This window comes from Polistes canadensis, unplaced genomic scaffold (assembly GCF_001313835.1).
Source record: "Polistes canadensis isolate GaletaPanama2010 unplaced genomic scaffold, ASM131383v1 scaffold_23, whole genome shotgun sequence".
NCBI classification, from domain to species: Eukaryota; Metazoa; Arthropoda; class Insecta; order Hymenoptera; family Vespidae; genus Polistes; species Polistes canadensis.
In genome coordinates, this window is record NW_014569570.1 from 372,430 (window position 1) to 393,452 (window position 21,023).

Sequence of the window (21,023 nt, forward strand, 5' to 3'; positions counted from 1 at the left end):
ATATAACAAACAACAAAATCAAATTCAACTGGCTGCTTCATACCAAATAGAAAACAAACATATATATGTATATATATATATATATATACATATACATATATATAATATATATAAATTAGAACATACGAATAGGAAGATTAATAAGACCTCCACGTATTTCACTGTTATATTGAGTTATCGATAGTAAACAGTAAATTTATCGATTTTACGGACACGGTGGTACCGATGGTGTGAAGCCTACTTCTTCTTCTTCTTCTTCTTCTTCTTTCGAATCATCTGCATACAAGGAAGACAAAATTATTCTCACATTAAATACGAAGAAGAAGAAGAACAACAACAACAACAACAAAATATCATTTTATTCGGACTTTGAATCTCGTATCTTCGTCATTAGAAAAGGATGGATTATTCTACAAAAGGTAAGCCAAACTGATATATATATATATATATATATATATATATATATACACACACACACAGACACACCTCTCCGTTCTGAATTATTACAATTATTTAATTATTATCCTATCTTTTTTATTCTCTATAACCAATCTCTCTCTCTCTATCATTTTATTTCACCAAATGCATAATGTCACGTATACTATGATAATAATTAAACAACCGGGAGGTCGTACGTATCTCGTATAACGATCGATTCACACAACGACGATAGTTTCTTCCATCATCATCATCATCATCATCATCAGCATACGCACGCATATATATGTGTGTATGTATACATTTATTATATATCCATACAATATCTCTACGTGTTTTATTAACAACCTTGATTATAACTCTTTCATTTCAATGAAACCCTTTTCTTATTTTTTTATATCTTTTTGCGTATCCTTCAGATTATTGAAATCCTATAAAGAAAATCAAGAAGTAATTAATCGAATAATTTTCTTTTCTCGATGCGTTAAACAGTGGAAAAATTAAATGGAAGGTAGTTTATATGAGGAGGGGGGAGGGGGGAGGGTAAAGTGGGTGGTTGGGATTATTCTCGATTAATTAATTGGAATCAACGGGGCGCCACGTTGTGCACACCCATCACCATCACCATCACTACCACAAACACAACGTTCGTAGTCTACTACGAGCCGTGAATAAATATCCCATTGTTAGCGTCTTGCAACAACGACCTCCGGCCTTTGAATTCGTACGTGCGCTTAGGCGACTCGGTCAATGTCATACGTGTATGTTCCCTGCACGATCTAAGATCCCGTAAGGACCGTTTTCTTCCTTCTCCTTATTTTAATCATCATCAGCATCATCAGCATCAGCATCAGCATGTTACGTTAATCATTATCTATATATAATTAGTTATTTCTCTCGTTTAAAAAATTAAATTATTAATAACGGATCAAGAGATAAGGAAGTTTAGATGTTTAGTGTTTTGAATATTACAAAAATGTATGTCTGTTTAAAAAAGATGCTGAACTTTAGAGATTAAGTTGCTGAAGAAGTTCAATTAATCAAAACGAAGTTCTAGTTCTTTTGAATGTACAAATTTCCCTACGATACTTATTTATTAATAATTTTAGTTTTTGGTGAGACGAGAGAAATAATTCATTGAATTATTAATAAATTTGTTTGATAGGGAAATTGGATATTATAAAGAATTAGAACTTTATTTTGATCAATTGATCAATTGATATTTGATTCAAGTTCTTTATAATGTCCAATTTCTCTCTGATAAACAAATTTATTATCTATATATTTATTCTTATTATTAATATTTATTATATTTCATTTTAATTTGGAAAAGACCACCCATACCACCACCACCACCCTTCTCTGTCAAACTATTCCCTTTCATCTTATAATTAATACTAAACTTACCGATATTTCGTGTATACTTATATTATTCTTTATTATGCACGATTGGAATGAGATTATTTTAGATAAATAATAAAATAATATATATAAGTATATGAGTCGTTCACATTGTACAAATCGATTAACTTCATTAAACGATAAGTATGGAAATGCGATGATATAATAATGTGCATTGATTTTTCAAATTCTTTTTATAATATACATTCAAATCAATTTTGTTGGAATAAAAAAAAGAAGCGCTTGGTAGGTGCATTTGTAAGTTGCATTACTGCACTTAATTACTCAACAAGTTAATCAAAAAAATGATCTCTGAAATGAATTATTTATTATTCAATAGGTAAAAAGAAAATTTGGTCGTTTAACGGTGTTAAACTTTTGTGTTTGGTAAAATTTGTATTAATGTAAAAAGATTTTTCATTAAGTCGAGTTAATCGATTTGTACAATGAACGGCTCGTATTTTAATATAAGAATGAAATTTCGATTAATTGGATAGTATTAGAAAAATCATTTGATTTTATTTACAAAACGATTTTTATATAAATACGTTCGGTGTGAGTTTTATAAAATTACAAAACTTTTTTTTTTACGAATTATCGCATCATTACGTATTACAAGCTGCTGCGATCATTTGACCGCGAGCTTTTAGTGTTAAAATAAAATTGTAAAAAAAAGATCAATCCTGAAATTCTTTAAAGATAATTACTTAACAAGTTGGAATTAGATCGTTCGATTTACCACAATACGATTTAAAAGATAATATTTAAACTTTCATCTTACGTTCGATTGAAAATTTCTTTCTAAAATAACGAAGGTGTATTTTTTCTTTTATTTTAAATTTGAATTCGATATGAAAAAAAGAAAATATATACATGTGTGTGCGTGCGTGTGTGTTTTTTTTTATCTATGAATAAGAAAAACATTTATATAAACGTTTACGGTTTCTCGTTAATTGACATGAACTTTATAATTGATCATTCTCGTTAAGAAAGATGATACATTTTAATCTTATATTCCATTATATTGAAATCAAATAAATAAATAATTAAATAAATACAAAAAATTAAGAAATAATCTTAAGAAGAATAAGAAGAAGAGAACAAAAGTTAAGAATAAAGATTGTAGATAAATGTAAAGTCCAAAGTCGATTAACGGAAGATACTTTAGGTGGGAAGAAAAAAATAAAAAAAGGGAAACCCATTTGGTATCGTCATTGCTATTGTGTTATTGTTTTTTTGTAGATATTGTTTGTATAGAGAATTGGGAGATGGGATCGAGGGTAAAAAATGTAAATGTAAAAATAACGAAACGTATTTCTTTGACCGATGTCTCTTAGTCGAATCATCGTTTCAGTTATTTACCTTTGCTTCTAATCTTTCGATGGTCATTAACTGTAAGAGTAAGAAAAAAAACAACAATAGAAAGATAGGAATAGAAAAGAAATAAAGAGAGAGAGAAAGAAAAAATACGTGAGCACAAAAGTCAACAGAGATAAGGACCCTTTATGTTTTTCCCCTTCCTTATCTTTTTTTCCAAATATTTCGAAATAGTAAGAATTCATCGATCACTAATGTTGTTTCCTATTCACCGAAATGTTTTCTCTTCCTAATATCTCTCTTTCTCTAATGTTATTTGATTTTTATTTTCTTTTTCATTTTTCACATACGAAGAACACCTTCGTGTCACATCTTTTTTAATCCCTTTTAACACTTTCTTTCGTTTTTTTTTTTTAATATATATATTTGTCATCATTACACTCGTGAACACAACACTGAATGATTTTGTAATCAAATTTTTAGATAGATAGATAATACTTTGTGATAAAATAAAATAAAATAAGATATATACATATATATATAGATATAATATATGTGAAATAATGAAAATGAACGTGCGTAGTAAACGCGTTTAGTTCAGTTCGGTTTCGTTCGGATTTGATTCGATTCGATTCGATTCGGTTTGCAAGGTAATCGTATCTCTGTTCTCGAGAAATTGATCCGCACATTGGAATGTTGAGACTCGATAAGTTATGAAGATAATCTGATCGGACGATTTAACGACGTAAGGTATATTACCACGAAGGTAAAACCACGAAGATTACGAATCATCATTTTGATAAACGATTTAAGAACGATTAGATGGGTAACATTATGGTTTCGTTTGATAATTGAAAATTTGGAACATTTACTTTCATTCATTTTTAATTTGTTTGTAATTAAAATCTACTTATGTTATCTCTCTCTCTCTCTTTCTCTTTCTTTCTTTTCTTTCTGTCTCTTTTTCTATCGTTTTCTTTCTTTAACATCGCGTGAGAGAATATATAATCGATAAGAAAATTCTATAAGAAGAGTAACAGAGAGAGAATTTCGTTGAAATATTTTGCCGACTATAACAGATTAGAAAAGTACGTCGTCGTCATTCTTTCTTTCTTTCTTTCTTCTCATTCTTTTACATTTATTTTTATTTCTTATACACGTTTATTTCATCTAACCTCGTGTCGTTTAATCGATCGTTTCGATCGATAATAGATATTATTTCACTAAACGTCATTTTTAACTATAATTATCGAATATCATTGAAATTATCATTAGATTCTTTGATATAATCATAATTTCCTTTTCTTATATATATATATAATATATAAGATATTTATTATATATTGTATATTATTTTATATAATATCAAAATTATTAAATAATGTATATTGTATATTATTTTATATAATATCAAAATTATTAAATAATTTTTGTTTATTTATCAAATCACATGCATCGAATAAAAATGATATATATCCAAAATAATAATATAATAATAATAGAAAATAAATCGATATTATTTTGTATCTACAAACAAATATTATCGTTTTATTCGTTTAATATTTAATTTGAAATGAAATATTCAAATTAGTATTATACAAATTGATCGATTAGAAAAAATATATAACAGGGACGATGTGTAATTTTTATTTTGAATATATAACGAATAATTTTGATTAATTTGAAAATGTCAAATAGTGGTATCTATTGGTAAAAGAATTGTATTCGTTAGAAAATTTGTGTGTGTGTGTGTGTGTGTGCATAGATAGTGAATAGAGATGGCCGCACACAACGGCTACGATCTATACACGTTAACGACAGGTGTGGAGGAGGTAGGTTAAAGGTAGGTATGACAACGGGAACGAGGTACATTCGGAAACACTCGGTTGGGCCACGTATACGAGAGGGATACTTTGTCCGACATCTTTCCTTCTACCCTCTATCACCCATAACTCTGTATATACAATACTGTAAAGTTTCATTCCAATTCCTTTGTTCTCTTTTTTTTTTCTTCTTCTTCTTCTTTCTTACTGATATTTTTTTTTCTTCATTGTTTTATACCAACGTAAGAACGAATCATTATTCTATCTATTTTATTCTTATTTTAAATTCAATCAAAATAATTCAATGCAAATGTTTCATTAATCTATTATTAATTAAAGAATTTTTTTCTCGTATTATCGGAGAAAAGTTTATAATATATATATGTATAGATAAATTATATTTCGTTGAAAGTATTATCATACATTTCGTTGATTATTAATCCATAATCGAGTGATTATGAATTTTCGTTAGAAATATTTGTTTGAAATATCATCTCTTGGGTAGAATGTTATTATACTTTTCTCTTCGTATCTGTATTATCAATTTAAAAATGAAATCCTCTAATCGTTCTCTTAACTTTGATTTTGTAACTTAAGGAAAATAATATTATCCCGCATGTTTCTATATTTCTTTATATATATATATTTTAAAATATAGGAATTATACTCAAAGAAATATTCTAATATCTTAATCATTATTTCCTAACACGTTGGAAAATTATTTTCCAAATAACTTTACGTATTATATTATATTTTTCGTTTCTATTCTTAAAAAACGACAAGATAAAAAAAGAATAAAATAGAAATCAGAGATAAATCTTTATAAAATTATCTCATATATTGCAATACTTTCGTAACTTTTATTTTCAATTTAAAAGCAACCAAAAATTTCTATCTCAAAATTATATTCATTGTATATATTAATGTATATACATACAAAAATTGTATTATCGAAAAAAATGTAGACATTTATTCAATTTATACCTTAGGAATCTTTTCTTCTTCTTCTTCTTTTTCTTTTTCTTCTTCTTCGCGATTTTCAACGATAAAAATAATTACTCGCAAAAAGATCCTAGCTTTACAATCAAGGAGCCTCGTCACGCAGGAGTTCGTGACGTGGCTTCGATAGAATAAGATAAAGACGACTTTTTTTTCTGATTTTTTTTTTCTTCATTTCTCTATTTCTCTCTCTCTCTCTCTCTCTCTCTCTTTCTCTCTCACTTAAACTCTGCAATCAATTTTGATTTTGATCAAAATAAGATATATCTTATTTAATTCTCAAAATGATTTCACAGTCGCAGTAAAGAACTTTCACTCTTTTTTTATTTTTTTTTTTTTTTTATTCAGCGATTAAAATCAATTCTGTGACACACTTGACCAAAAAAAAAAGAAATTTCATCTAATCTCTCTATCGTTTTATATATTTAATCTCAAATCGATAATACTAATATAAAAAGAAAGAAATGTATAATATATTGAATTAAATGATACCTATGATGATCGATTTTTTAAACCTGATTTACAATTTTTTATTCTCATTTTCTCGTTCAGATAATAATAATGATAATTAAAGAAAATATTTGTAATATTTTCAATGGAATAAATTTCATCACGCGTAAATAATTTCTATCCTATTTATCTATCTATTTTTTTGTCTTTCACATACAATATTTTATTATACGTTGAGAAATAGAAAAAGATAAATATATATAAATATATTAAATAAAACGATACAACACTTATGTAAAATGATGATCAATTTTCTCAACCAAATAGTTCAACTTGATTTACAATTACTTCATCATCTTCTTCCTCATTTTATTAGAACTTTGTCCTATTATAATATCTTTTTTTTTATTACTATTTCTAAGAACGATTATAATATTTACAATTACATATACCTAAATATATTGAATAAGAAAAAAGAAAAATCCATATCAGTATAATGATCAATCAATTTTTTAAAACCAAATAATTCAAATGAATTTACCATTTTATTTTCAATCTCGTTCAAATAATATTATTAAAAACTACATATAAATAATTGAAATAATTGTTTATCCAATGTACATATTATCATTGTCTCTTCTACATCGGAGAATCCATTATACGTCAAAGATAGAAAGAAAGAGGGAGAGAACAAGCATACTAAAGAAAGAAAAAGAGAAAGAAAAAGAGAAAGAGAGAGAGAGAGAGAAGATCGTGAAGCGCGTGTGTCAGAGCGGCGGTCACCCATAGGCCGAGTTCGAGAAGAGGGTGGCTGTTACGAGTGGGTTGCGTCCAAGGTTGTCAGGGCTACGACTCTCGAAACACACTAACCGACCGCCATCTTTGCTTCTCTCGCCCGACTGCGTGGGTGTATCCGAGAACTGAGAGAGTGAGAGAGAGAAAGAGAGAGAAAGATGGAAAGATAGATAAAGATAGATAGATAGATAGAGAGAGAGAGAAGGATAGAACGTGAACGAGGAAATAGAAGGTATTACAATTTTAATAGAAGAGAAAGGTACTATAGAATGCATTCTCTTTTTCTCTCCTTCGTTGAAAGATAAAAAAAGAAAGAAATAAAAAAAAAAGGTAGAAAGAGAGAAGAAGCTGTGTTAGCTGAGAAAGAGAAAAGCTGCTGCTACACACACACATCCACATCCATACAACCAACGCACATACATACACACTCGTATAACAATCTATGATGTGTATGTATATGTGTGCTCGAACGTCACTGGCGGATATCGCAAAGAGGAGGGGGGTGGGGCAGATAGAAAAAGATAAAATGAGAACGAGCGAACATAAGAGAGAGAGAGAGAGAGAGAGAGAGATAGTCGCAGCGTTCGAGGGGTGGGGGTGGTGCGGTGCGGGGGAGAAACGCTCAGTTAGGTTAGGGTGGAGGGGGAGGAGGGTGACCAAGGGGCCCGCAGGGGGGCAGGCAAAGGGAAGAGAAGGAGATAAAAGTTTTCGAGAGAGAGAGAAAGAGAAAGAGAGAGAAAGATGATGAGGGCCGACCACCAATCGGATTTCAGTCGAACGCCGCCGCCCCCCGATCTCTCCCCACCTCTCGGATTTTACTCGGCGCAGCATCCTTGCGATTCGTAGGAGGGCACGGAATCTAACGGAAGTGCGCATGTACGCCCTCAGCAACCCGGACGGACGGACATATCGGACTCTCTGACACTGCTCCCTTTTTTCCTTCAAGGCTCACTATATATTTCTTTCTCTTTCTATCTCGTTCTCTCGTTCTCTCGTACTCTTGTTCTCTCCTCCCTAACTCCGAGGTCTTCGAGGGTGCATTGCAGATATAGGCGTGGCATTGTTACTCTCATTTCTATTTTATATTCTTTTTCTTTCTCTTTTTTCTTTTTCTTTATCGTTTGATCTCGTCTCCATCTTTTATAAATATTGTTAAAGATTTTTTTAAATATCATTTATTTTGTTAAACACGTTTTGTAATTTTTTTTTGACGTTTTTATTCGTGTTAATTGTAGAACAGGGTGGGGGTGGTGGACTTTATATAAGGGTGTAGCGAATATAATATCTATCGAAATTTTTAAGATGAAATTATTTTTATCACGTTATTATATCTGTTAAAATCTATTATTTTTCTAATTTTAATATTCTTTTCTTTTCGTTTACGTTAATTATCTCATCTTTTATATGTCAACGATTTTTTAAAATATCATTTGTTTGTTACACGTTTTGTAATTTTTTTTTTTGACGTTTTTATTCGTGTTAATTGTAGAACAGGGTGGGGGTGGTGGACTTTATATAAGGATGTGGTGAATAAATCTATCGAGACTCTTCGGATGAAATTATTTTTATCGCATTCTTCCTTATGGTAATTATATCCATTAAAATATATTTATGTCTGTTGAAAGTTTCGGGAGATATTGTTTAATTATTGATATTTTTGTTTTAAATTAGTTACTTAACGAAAGGGAAAATTATTGAATTAAAGTGCAATGTATACTCTTTCGATAGATTTAATGAAAATTTAATTTGTTATTTAAAGTTATTTGTTCTCGGCACCTTTATCTCGTTTTATTTTATTGTGTATAGTGTTTTTTTTGATCAGTGGTGTGTTATTTAGACACTCGTTGTTCGATACTCGTCAAAATTTTTAAGGTATATATTAACGCATGTATCATAATATATTACAGATAAAATGTTTAAATGTGTTTTACTAATTTATATATACAATTTTCAAATATATAATATTTATAACGCGTATTCTAAAATGAAATGTATTTATTTAATGAAATTACGAATACAACCTGTAATACAGTAATTTGTTTGCTGATGTTAAAGATATTCAAGACAAAAGAGAATTTTATCAAACGTAATTACATATTTGAGCACGATGTTAGATAGGATAGATAATTAGTGTCTCGGATTTAATTTCAGCAAATAATATAAACGCGTAATTGGAGTGATATACAAAAAAAAAAAAAATAATAATAATATCACGTCTTAGAAAGGTCTCTTATTAACACTCGCGAATTAAAACATTTCTCTAACACGTGATAACAAAAAAAAAGAAAAAAAAGGATAAAAATCTATATATATATAATAATAATTATATTATAATTTTCTTCTCACGAAATTATCGAATATTTTTTTTTCCATTTGATTAAATTTGTTTTAAAAAAAAAAAAAACAAAAAAATTCATCAACTTTATCTCCAGTATTTGTACGTTTCCTCGTTAGGAGAAAAAGAAAAGAAAAGGAAAAAAAAAAAATGTAATTCCAATGGAAAATTCATGGAGTAAATTACGATGAGAGAGAAATTCGGTGTTGTTCCATTAAAGGCGGCAAACCTTTCGAAATCCACGTAGTTCTTCGGCATGCTTTCCATTTCTAACGATCACCCGATGAGACCGGAGACCAATCGTTACGACGTTCCTTGAACCACGAAATGCGATTTCTATTTTTCCATCGACTTCTACCTAACCGCCCCCTCGCAACCCCACCCCACCCCGCATTAACTGCTTGGTCGCGGTATCGATCGTGTGTTTCTTTTTTTTTTCCTTTTTTTTTTTCTCTATTGAATCACGATTTCTCGGATTATTGCGCGAACTATCGAGATTTACACGTATTTTTTCTATTCAAGAAATTGTTTATTTGTCCGATCTAGAATTTTATTCTCTCCAATTTGTATATTTTTATTTATTTCATTTTACAATATTAATATTAATAATAATCATCATTTTACTTTATAATAATAGAATGAACCGAAAGTTCGTGCGTTTATTGTGTTATAAATTGCATAATAGATTGGTTTTGTAAAATTTACTTTGGAAATATTAATTTTAAAACACACGAACTTTTGATTCACCCTAATAAAAACAAAACAAATATATATATACAATAATATTTATCAAATAAAAATCTATATGACAATTGTTCTTTCTGCTAAAAAAAAACAATGTTACATACAACACACGTAACATATCTTCTATAAATAAAATAATTAAAATACACCTGTCAACTGAGGAGGGGGCGGAAGGGAGGTATTGATCAAATACATAAATAACTTTTACAATTATAAATATATATACTTAACTCTATAAATAATATTTTTAATAATAATATAATATAACAGAGTATTTAAAAATTCTCCATCAACACCACAACCACCACCACCACCATCATCAACCACCCACCATTACCAGTTTTGAATAGAATAATCTACCGAGATGGGATTTACCGATTGTAAGATTTATCGTAGGTGTAGATCAAGAATTTCAAGCACGACGAACGTAATAAAACCGCAAGTTAAATCGAACGTTAAAAAGCCAACAAAAAACTTGTTTCTCCGTTCCGATCGCGCGTGATTTACGTGCGCGAATGAAGTCACCTGTCGGCACCAGGCACACTCGACGAGTCTCCCAGGTATTATGGTGAACAGGTTTCTGTGTTAGAGGCGCCATGAAGAAGCAGGTTCCTTTCGGTTAAACATACACACACACACACATACACACACATCATCGTCATCATCATACACGCGCGCCACATACGTATCACGCACGCATATAAATATGTATACGTTTATATCAATTACAATAGTATAATAAAAAGTCACGAGTAACACGATATTCAAGAGCAAATGATAATAATTAATATCGTATTGATCATTTTCAAATTAAAATTGGAGTAGGGGCGTAAAGGGGTAAGGGTGTCATGACGATGGAGGAGAAGGGGGAGGAATAAACGATTCATCATCGGTTCTCATTATTCCCTCCCCCCCTTTTTTTTTCTTTCTTTCCTTCTTGTTTTTTAACACGTGCCCCAATCTCGACTTTGAAATCATTCTCTCTCTCTCTCTCTCTCTCTCTCTCTCATCTTTGTCATGTGTCAATTACAAACAAAAAAGAATGTTCATTTATTATTATTATTATTATTCAATTAATTATTTCTCTCGTCCAAAAATAAAATAATTAATAAACTAAAACTGTTTTTAATGTTCAATTTCGCTACGATACATATTTATTAATTATTATTATTATTATAATAATAATAATACAGGTATATGAGATACACATATACTCTAGCAGCTTCCTCTTCACGTGATGATGCGTTATCGCATGATTGCTTTCGCCAAAAAATCGACGCGTGGATTTATCTTTCGACTTTATCTTTTAACGTATATTACGAATATCCATTTAACTTGACACACTTACCGTTTACCACCACCTCCTCCTCCTCCTCGGTTATAATAATGCGCGATAAAAAATATTTTCGATCGAATTTTGTCTTTCCCTCCTTTCTTTTTCTTTTTTTTTTTGTTTTTTGTTTTTTTTGTTCTCTTTTTTTATTGCGCACTTTTCTTTTTTCTCTCTTTTAGTCCCCCGTATCGTAATAAATTCAAATCGTTGATATTATTTTTTTTTTCTCGTCGTCGTAATCACCACCACCCCTTCCCCTCGTCCTTTGTTTAATTTACTCTTGAATTTCGAAAATTAAAAAATACGCGATCGTATTGTGTTCACGAGTTTATATTATATGTGGAAATTTGTTAAGATATTAATTTGAAATTATGGATCATTTTCTTAATTATATTTTAACCAATAATTTTGTGTCAACTCATTAAACATTTTTTCTACTCTATTGTAAAATATATAAAATCTAATAATTATTTTATTTTTTTTTTTTTTGGCAAACGACACTTCGTTTTTCATTTTTCTTGACGCAAATAACAAATGTATCGTCACGATTTAAAAAAACAAAAACATTGTAAATCTATTGAATATCGTATTATCTCAAACGGGGAATTTTTGTTGTTGTTTTTGAGAGGGATTATTCTTTCTTTTTCTTCGTAATTAGATAGTTAGTTATCTGTATTTTATCCCAAATGAAAATAATGACTTTATCGAATCAACAAAATTGATCTTTTTTTTTTCTTCTTCTTCTATTCCGAATAATCCGAAGACTAGATTTTACAATAATAACAATAAATATATATATATAACCCAGAAAGAAAATTCCGATAAGATATTTTTGATAGATAATAGGACATTTCGAGATCGTTAAAGATAGAAGAATAAGAATAAAAATAAAAATAAGAAGAAGAAAAAAAAATGTACAAAAAAAACCACGAACTCTTCCGGTAGCAAGCAAAATAACTTTGTACGTCGTTCGAGAAACTTTGATAAAAGTTTCGATCTCACTTTTTGCTCCAGCTGCGGTTCGGTTTCCTATACATATACATATAATACACACACAAATATATATCTATATATATATATACAGCTTCCGGACCTCGTAGGATTTGTGTCCTGTCGGTGACATACTTTTTAACAATAAGACTCAATTCTTTGGCTCGACAAGAAGCTCACCGACGGTAAATCCGGTGCTTTTTTCTTTTTTTCCTTTTTCCTTTTTCTTTTTCCTTTTTCCTTTTTCCTTTTTAATCGTGTCACGTAGTACTCGAATTTGTTTTCGATCGATATCTTCTCAAGAATTTTCACAAAACAAATAAGTTATCATTGTTATCGTTTTCATTCAAACAAAATTTATTATTTATTAATAAACAACAATTCATCTCGGAGGATTTTTTTGTATTTTTCTCATTCACATCCAAACGAGTTTTCGAATCTTTCGTTAAATCGATCCAGATCGATCGATAAGTTGTTTATTTTTTATCTTGTTTTTCTTTTTCCTCCTCCCACCCTCCCTTCCTTCCTTCCTACCTTAGCCCCATTCGTTTTAATAAGATTATTTCTGCATAAATATACTTATTTAGCGTACCAAAACGAATATAACTTCCATAACCTCAAAAATAACTTCAATTTTCCCGCGCATCGTAAATATTCGACAACTTCGTGGTGTTGATTTTTCGGTTGCATCTAACTTCACTTTCCAAAACGCGCGCAAAAAGAATAATAACTTCAAAAATATCTATCGAAAAGAAAATGCTACGCACGCAAGTGTAAAATCGTAAATTATTAAAACCCCTTCTCTTTGCATTTCGAATTAATATTTCAATTATTTTTGTTTTTATTTACAAGCAACAGCTCCCAATGCTTTTAAATGTTTCGTAAAAAATTTGTACTAAAAAATAAATAAGTCAATTATTTATAAATAAACGAAGGAAAGAATAAAATGAATTCGATCGAACAAACGCGTATTTATTTACACCATTGTTATTGTATTTTGTAATTTGTCAAGTGTACGATATCTCTTGAGATAATAACTGACGTCGAGTCATACTAATATGACATAATAATGCTAAAGGGTTAAATAATATGTAAATATTATTCAAAGTTAATTTCCTTTTTTTTTTTAATATTTCAATAGAAAATTTGTGTAAAATATTTCTTATTTAAATATATAAAATGTGTAATTTTGTTTACTTGTAAATTTAATTTTACAAAATTGAGTAATTATTAAATTTTCTCAAACTTGTGGAAAATTTTTATTAATTGATCCACACAGAGTCAATATATTAAATAAAATAATAAAAACATCGAAGAAGAGATATTTGATTTGTATAAAAGTGTAATAAAAAAGGAAAAGAAAAGAAAAAAAAAAAAAAAAGTACAAGGAAGACGGAATTGATGTCATCCGTTTTCCTCCTCGTCCCGCGAAGATGAAACGTTAAAGAAAAAGAAAGAAAAAAAAAAATCTAAGCAAAACCGTGTCGTCGTTTTGATACTTCCCCATCTTACATACGAAATAACACACATGCGAGAGGATCTGCGGTTCTTCTTTGCCACATACATCCTCTTTTGACTAACTCCCATATTCAATTCGATTTTGAATCATGCTCTTGAAGGAAGTAAGAGATAAAATGTTCTTGTTTTTTTTTCTCTCTCTCTCTCTCTTTCTCTTTTTATCTTTTTTTTCTTTTTTTATTTTTTGCTAAGAAGTTTCGATAAAAAATAAAGTCAACGCGCGCGTTTGTTGTTACTTAAAGAAAAACAAATCCATTATCGATTTCTAATTTTGATTTTGTTCTTTTTTGTTTTTGTTTTTCAGTGACTGTAAAAAGCGAGCCAGATCCAGAACAAGAACAGGAACACGAAGAGGAACAGGTTGAGATACAGGCGGATGCAGCATCTCCTAGTTCTAGTGTAAATATCTATTTTTATATATATATTATAATATATACTTTTAATAATAAAAAAAAAACAGGGAAAAAGAAAGGACTAATAATTAAAAAATAATTCTCTCTATAATTGATAAAAATTATTCGTTAGGAATAAACGTAAAACGAATTGTTCAAATGATCCATCCCCCTTTTTTTGGTTTAAACTTTCCGATTGAATTTTTGTTAGAAATTAATAATATTATTTTACGAGTTAAAGATAGAAATAAATATAAATGAAACATCGTTACGTTTAAGATTAAAATTGAATGAATATTTAACCAAAAAAAAAAAAAAAAAAAAATACGTACAATATATATTATAAGAAATAATAATAATAATAATAATAAAAACAATCGTTTTAATTGCAGATCGATTTACCGGAAAATACACACCCGTGTCCAGCTTGTCCGTCAATACTTCCGACATCTCACGATTTGACGAATCATCTGCGCGAACATAATTCACCAAGGAGTACAGATTACGGTGGTGAAGAGGATTACTGTTGTGCTATTTGTCAAAAAGTCTTGAGTTCGGCAAGTTCATTGGACCGTCATGTGCTCGTACATTCGCGTGAAAGGCCATTCAAGTGTAAATATTGTGACATAGCTTTCACAACGAATGGTAATATGAACAGACATGTTAAAAGTGCTCACCGCGGTGAAAGATCACCGCCGCAAAGTTATACCGAATCAGAAAGTACGAGTAACGATTCGGTAAATTCGTCTAAAAGGCAACCATTAGAGGAACACAACAACAACGAAATATCTAAACGTACATCGCCAAATTTCTTGATTAGAGAAAGATTAGCTAAAAATTTAACGAACAAACGTAAATCACCGTCTTTCACCAGGGAAGATGAAAATCCACGAAAGCATAAGATCTTGTTGAATAATTCAAGAACAGAGATCAAACGTACGCCCATTGAAACGCAAAATTCTTACAATTGTCCAGTATGCAATAGGCAAGATTTCGCAACGAGCGGTCTCCTGGAAACACACTTGGAACAAAATCATCCAGAATTCACGGCAAGGTGCGAACCATGTAACCTATCATTCAAAAATCATCGAGTATTAAACCTACACCGATACATGATACATTTTTCTGATTATCCCGTTGGAATACCTCCGAGAAATTTACGTAATTCCGTAGTAGGATTCGACGATTTAACTTTTGTTGATTTTACATCGTCTAAATTCCCAACTATTGCTAGGGCTATGTGCGAGCAAGCTATGCACCGACCGGCATCCGGAGAAGGTACCAACTTCCAATGCAGCAAATGTTCAAGAGCATTTCCTTGTTTCAAGTCAATGAAAGAACACCAAAATGAATGTGGTAAGTGTAGGTCAAGTTTGCAATGTAGACCGATAGATATTGGGGAATCACAGAGGGATGATTTTTTCGCGGGCCTTGAATTGCACAATAAAGCTGCTTTGACCGAGGCAAAAGATGGAAAGGATTTAGCTGATATAGAAAGTATTTTGTCGGTAACATCCGGTCCAATTTTACAAAACTTTCCCCGTTCGGATGCTAGTACACCCGATAATAATATTAAATTTAATTCGAGCGTTGGTTCTTCTGGTTCGTCAGGAACGATGTCGTCCGAATATCACGAGGAAGAGGCACAGGATTTATTCGCTGCCGAATTTAGGAAGATGAAATTAAAAGGAGAATTCCCGTGCCGATTGTGCACATCGATATTTCCTAATTTGAGGGCTTTGAAAGGACATAATCGTGCTCATATGGGCGTAGGACCAGGTGTTCCATATCCTTGCAACATGTGCCCTTATACTAGTACCGATAAGGCCACACTTGTAAGGCATTTAAGATCTCACAATGGTGATCGGCCATACGAGTGTTCGTTATGCAATTACGCTTTTACAACTAAAGCAAATTGCGAGAGGCACGTTAGAAATCGTCATGGGAAATTAACAAGAGAAGATATCAAAAGTGTATTGATTTATCATCCGAATGAAGACTCGACGAATGATAATATAGGTAATTCACCTAGATTGACGAAAGACGAGGCGAGAAAAAGTTTGATTTATCCGAACGATAGAGAAGATTCGATGCAACAACAACAGCAACAACAACGTTATCTGCCAATTCCGGTTGACTCTAAAGGTGATATTAGAGTAATAGAAGAAGCTAAATTACCTAGCCCTGAATTAGCTTCTTCTATTCGCAATATGATAGTTAATCATTGCGAAAGCAATGATACTTATGGGAGATCGAGTATACCAGGTTCCGGTCTTATATCAAGAACCATGGAAGAAGCTACCACATCTCAAGATCAAAGTGGTAGGGCTGATGATGATCTTGAATCAAGGTCATCCAATGAAAGCGTCCCTCTAGTCATTAATAACGAATCAGATATGCACCAAAGAATGCAAGCTAGTCCGATTAATTTGAAAAAAATGTCTAACCAATCTAACACCGGAAATTTAAATCAAGATGGACCGTTGGATCTTAGCATGGACGTTCTAGATTTGAGCAAGAAGGCTAAGGAAAGAAACGGTGCTGGATCATTGAGATCTAACGAATATCCTAACAACGATCGTAGAGAATTTTACGATTCTACCAGTCAATTATTTTTAACTCAGGCTTTGTTGCAAGCAAGCCAAAATACTTCACCGGGTACTTCGCCTAGTACCTCGCAAGGTAATTCACAGACAAATCCATTACAAAATTTCTACGCCAATGCTCAAATCATTTATCGCAATTTGGGATCGATTTCTAATCGCGTTAATGCTGGAATTTTATCATCCTACATGTTTAATTCGCAATTTTTTGGACAAGACTTAAACATCAGTGATAGAATTCAAAAGGAATTCGCTAGGGGCTTGCAATTAACCAGCGGTGGTACTTTAGTTGATCCATCGGTAAATAATAATAATTTTCCCGCATTTCCACAAGCCAATGATGCACCGTCGCAAATGGTAACCGATCAAAATGATTATACCAATTTGCTCGGTACGAAGATGACCAATAAGACTATATCACCTCGGGAAAAGGTTGATAATTCGGTTTCAACGAATTCGGTTAAAATGATCATCAAAAATGGCGTGTTAATGCCTAAACAAAAACAACGAAGATATCGTACCGAACGACCATTCTCATGTGGACACTGTTCCGCTAAATTCACATTACGAAGTAACATGGAGAGACACATAAAACAACAGCATCCAGAATTTTGGAGTCAACGACCACGGGGTGGTCATTCAACTAGAGGTAGACCACCAGCAAATCATCAAAATATAATGAAAAATTCTGGCCAATCAAATTCACAATCATCATCACAATCTTATTCCAGCATACTACCCAAAGGTGATCCATCAACAACGAAAGTAGAATCAACCGGTAGACATTCGATTTCGGAACAAGTGAAATATGCTATTCTGGCGCAACAATTGAAGGCTAATAAAATGGAGGATAACGATACCGACGAAGAATTGATCATCGATGAAGATCCAATTGATAAGGAGATTCAAGAATCTCAAGAACAAACTGAACAACGTTCCACGAGTTTGTTGAGAGGACAATTGGAAGGTAACGAATCTAATAAGGATATCATTGTGAAGGAAGAAATATTAGAAAGAGATTCATCTGACGTATTTAATAACGAACAATCTAAGGAACATAACAATACCAATGAAAATGGCCAAAGTTCTGGTAATGAACAATCAATCAATGATAAAACGGATGATACTACTTTGGATGGTAATTCGAGGCACACATTTAAAATGGATAATTGTAATGATAACATTACTCAAGACAAACAAGAGGATAATACTGCTGATCTTGCCAGCGTATCTGAATTATTGGACAACGCTTCTCATCAATATCAACATTTTCAACCGCAATATTTGAGCGACGAGGAAGGTTTAGTCGCTTCTACGAGCGATTTCAATAATTCCGGAAGCGATGACAAATCCGATTCAGTTAATTCCGGAAATTCTAATAACGCTTCTTCGAAAAAAAAAAAGAAAAAGAAAAAGAAGAAGAAATCGGCATATTCTTTAGCACCCAACAGAGTAATGTGTCCCTTTTGTGATCGTCCATTTCCATGGACGTCGTCCCTCAGAAGACACATCCTTACACATACCGGACAAAAACCATTTAAATGTATATACTGTTCACTTTTGTTCACCACCAAATCTAATTGCGATAGACACTTATTGAGAAAGCACAAAACTAATCCTTACAAGATAAGAAGAGCTAGAAATTCGTCATCACCTGAGAGTCAAGTTGTCAATACGAATAATACATTTTCTATGAGAAATGTACCCGAAAGACCGTACAAATGTAATCAATGTCCTAGTTCAACGTTCTCAACGTTAGGAAACTTGAAGAAACATCGTTCTACCAAACACTCGCGTAAAAATAAATTGAGATCCGTTTCGCCGTCTACAGAACCGCAAAATAGTCCATTACCATCATCTAAACAAAATGATCTTAGCGATTACGAGAGCCGATCGTCAAGTGTATCGGAAAATACTGAACAACAACAGGTATCACCGTCAGAAACGCAAAAACAAAATTCAAATAATTCTAACGCATCGTTGTCCAACAATGAATTGTCAAGATCACGAAGAACTTCACCGAGATCATCACCCGGTCCTAATGATGTACCATTCAAGTGTCATCTTTGTGATTGTGGTTTTGCCGATCGTCACGATTGTTTAGAACACATCAAAATAAATCATAATGAATCTTACGAGATGCTTGTAGCAAAGGGTGCTATGGATATGGATATTGATGGGTTGGAAGATCATCAAGTACCACCACCACCACCTCAACAACAACATCTTAGCGATGGGGAGGAAAGAAAAGGCCGATTTCCAGATTACAGTAATAGAAAAGTAAGTAAAAAATCAATTATTTTTGTTGTATCTATATATAACTATAAGAACATTTCATTACTTATCGAGTAACTATAAAGAATAGGATAAAGTTTTGTTTTTAAAATGTGAGATTTAAGTGTGCATAATTATAAACTATAAACGTGTTAAATTCGAATATCACAAAGTAGTATTACAATTGAATTCTCACAATGTGTTGATAATCGAGTAACAATTTTTTCAACCTACTTACACAAATTTGATTTCTCTTAGAAAATAAAAGGGGAGATAAAAAAACATGATATTGTTAGAATTTACAAAATATTTCATTTAGAGCAAAAAATCGAATATCCATATAATTAAATAGTATCGTAAAATTGATGAATTATTTCTAACCGTATTTGTTCTTTTTTAAAAGTCACTTTCAATTAAACTGATAAAATATGATATATTAATATTTATTTTCGTCAACAGGTAGTCTGTGCCTTTTGTATAAGAAGATTTTGGTCAGCCGAAGATCTTCGTCGTCATATGAGAACCCATACAGGGGAAAGGCCATTCTCGTGTGACATTTGTCTTCGTAGATTCACATTGAAACATAGCATGCTGCGTCATCGTAAAAAACACGAATCAGTCGATTCAACAATGTACGTTGGTACCAGCGGTGACGAAGAAAATTCACCAACTCAACCACCTACGATAACACCCCGTACACAAAAGCAACCACCAGTTTTAATGGCAACCAATATCAATAATTCGAGAATTCAAGATAGAATTTCGTTGTCTGTTGCAACCGGTGATGCCGCGCCAGGTGGGGGTGGTTTTATGAGATACAACAGTTACGAAAAATTAACAACATTTGCCGGGAAACTTACCGCGAACAATCCTCAACAACATCATCATAATAATAATGCAATAAATAATGATTTATCCGAAAATACTGACAACGATTTGATCTCGAATCTTTTAGGTATACGCGACAAAAGTTTTATCGATAAAGTTCTTCAAGCATCACCCGACGATGCTGCTAAATTATTAGGCGTACAACGTAGTCACGAATGAAAATACAATTTTTAAATTAACATAAGTCCGATAAAAAACAATACGTTATAATGATACACAATGAATACGTAGAGACAAAAAAAAACAAATAAGTATGAATTTTTTCAATCGATATCCTTTAATATACTTTCTTTGTTTATGTCTCTATTTGTTTTTGTTTTATTTATTTTTATTTTTCGTTTTTTTTTTTTTATTTATTTTTCTTTTTCTTTGATTTATTATATTTGTTCTCATCTATTTTAATTCTTTCTTTCATTTTTTTTTTTTTATTTTTTTTTGTTTTATTTGTTGTCCTATACGTTTATTCACAATCGTGCCTTATTATACGTAATAAAATCGTATACTTTTTTATCGATTTTTAAATTCATGCTCGTCAATTTTCTTTTCATTGTAAAATAATAATGACATACAACTTTAAGTGATCATTGTTTTCTCGAATATCGTACAAATTGTCTAAGACAAAACGCTGTTTATTCTAAAGCGTGGCTTTCATATCATTTTATTTTTATTTACTATCAATATATCTATCATTATCTACATATATATATATGTTTTAATGATTCT

The 21,023-nt window shown here is 31.2% G+C and overlaps 1 protein-coding gene across 1 annotated transcript; it reads left to right on the forward strand.

The window, feature by feature from the left end:
• Window positions 1-337: 337 nt before the first annotated feature.
• On the forward strand, window positions 338-20,502 carry LOC106783642. Its single transcript, XM_014742353.1, has 6 exons — window positions 338-419; window positions 14,448-14,542; window positions 14,928-15,589; window positions 15,770-15,891; window positions 16,147-19,418; window positions 19,872-20,502. Exons 1-6 carry the CDS (start codon window positions 401-403, stop codon window positions 20,457-20,459), a joined length of 4,758 nt encoding a protein of 1,585 aa, XP_014597839.1. The 5' UTR covers window positions 338-400; the 3' UTR covers window positions 20,460-20,502.
• Window positions 20,503-21,023: the final 521 nt, after the last annotated feature.

Coding starts and splice junctions, on each gene's coding strand:
- LOC106783642 (XM_014742353.1), top strand. Junction 14,543..14,927: donor CAGCATCTCCTAGTTCTAGT/GTAAATATCTAT, acceptor TTTTAATTGCAG/ATCGATTTACCGGAAAATAC. Junction 19,419..19,871: donor CAGATTACAGTAATAGAAAA/GTAAGTAAAAAA, acceptor TTTCGTCAACAG/GTAGTCTGTGCCTTTTGTAT.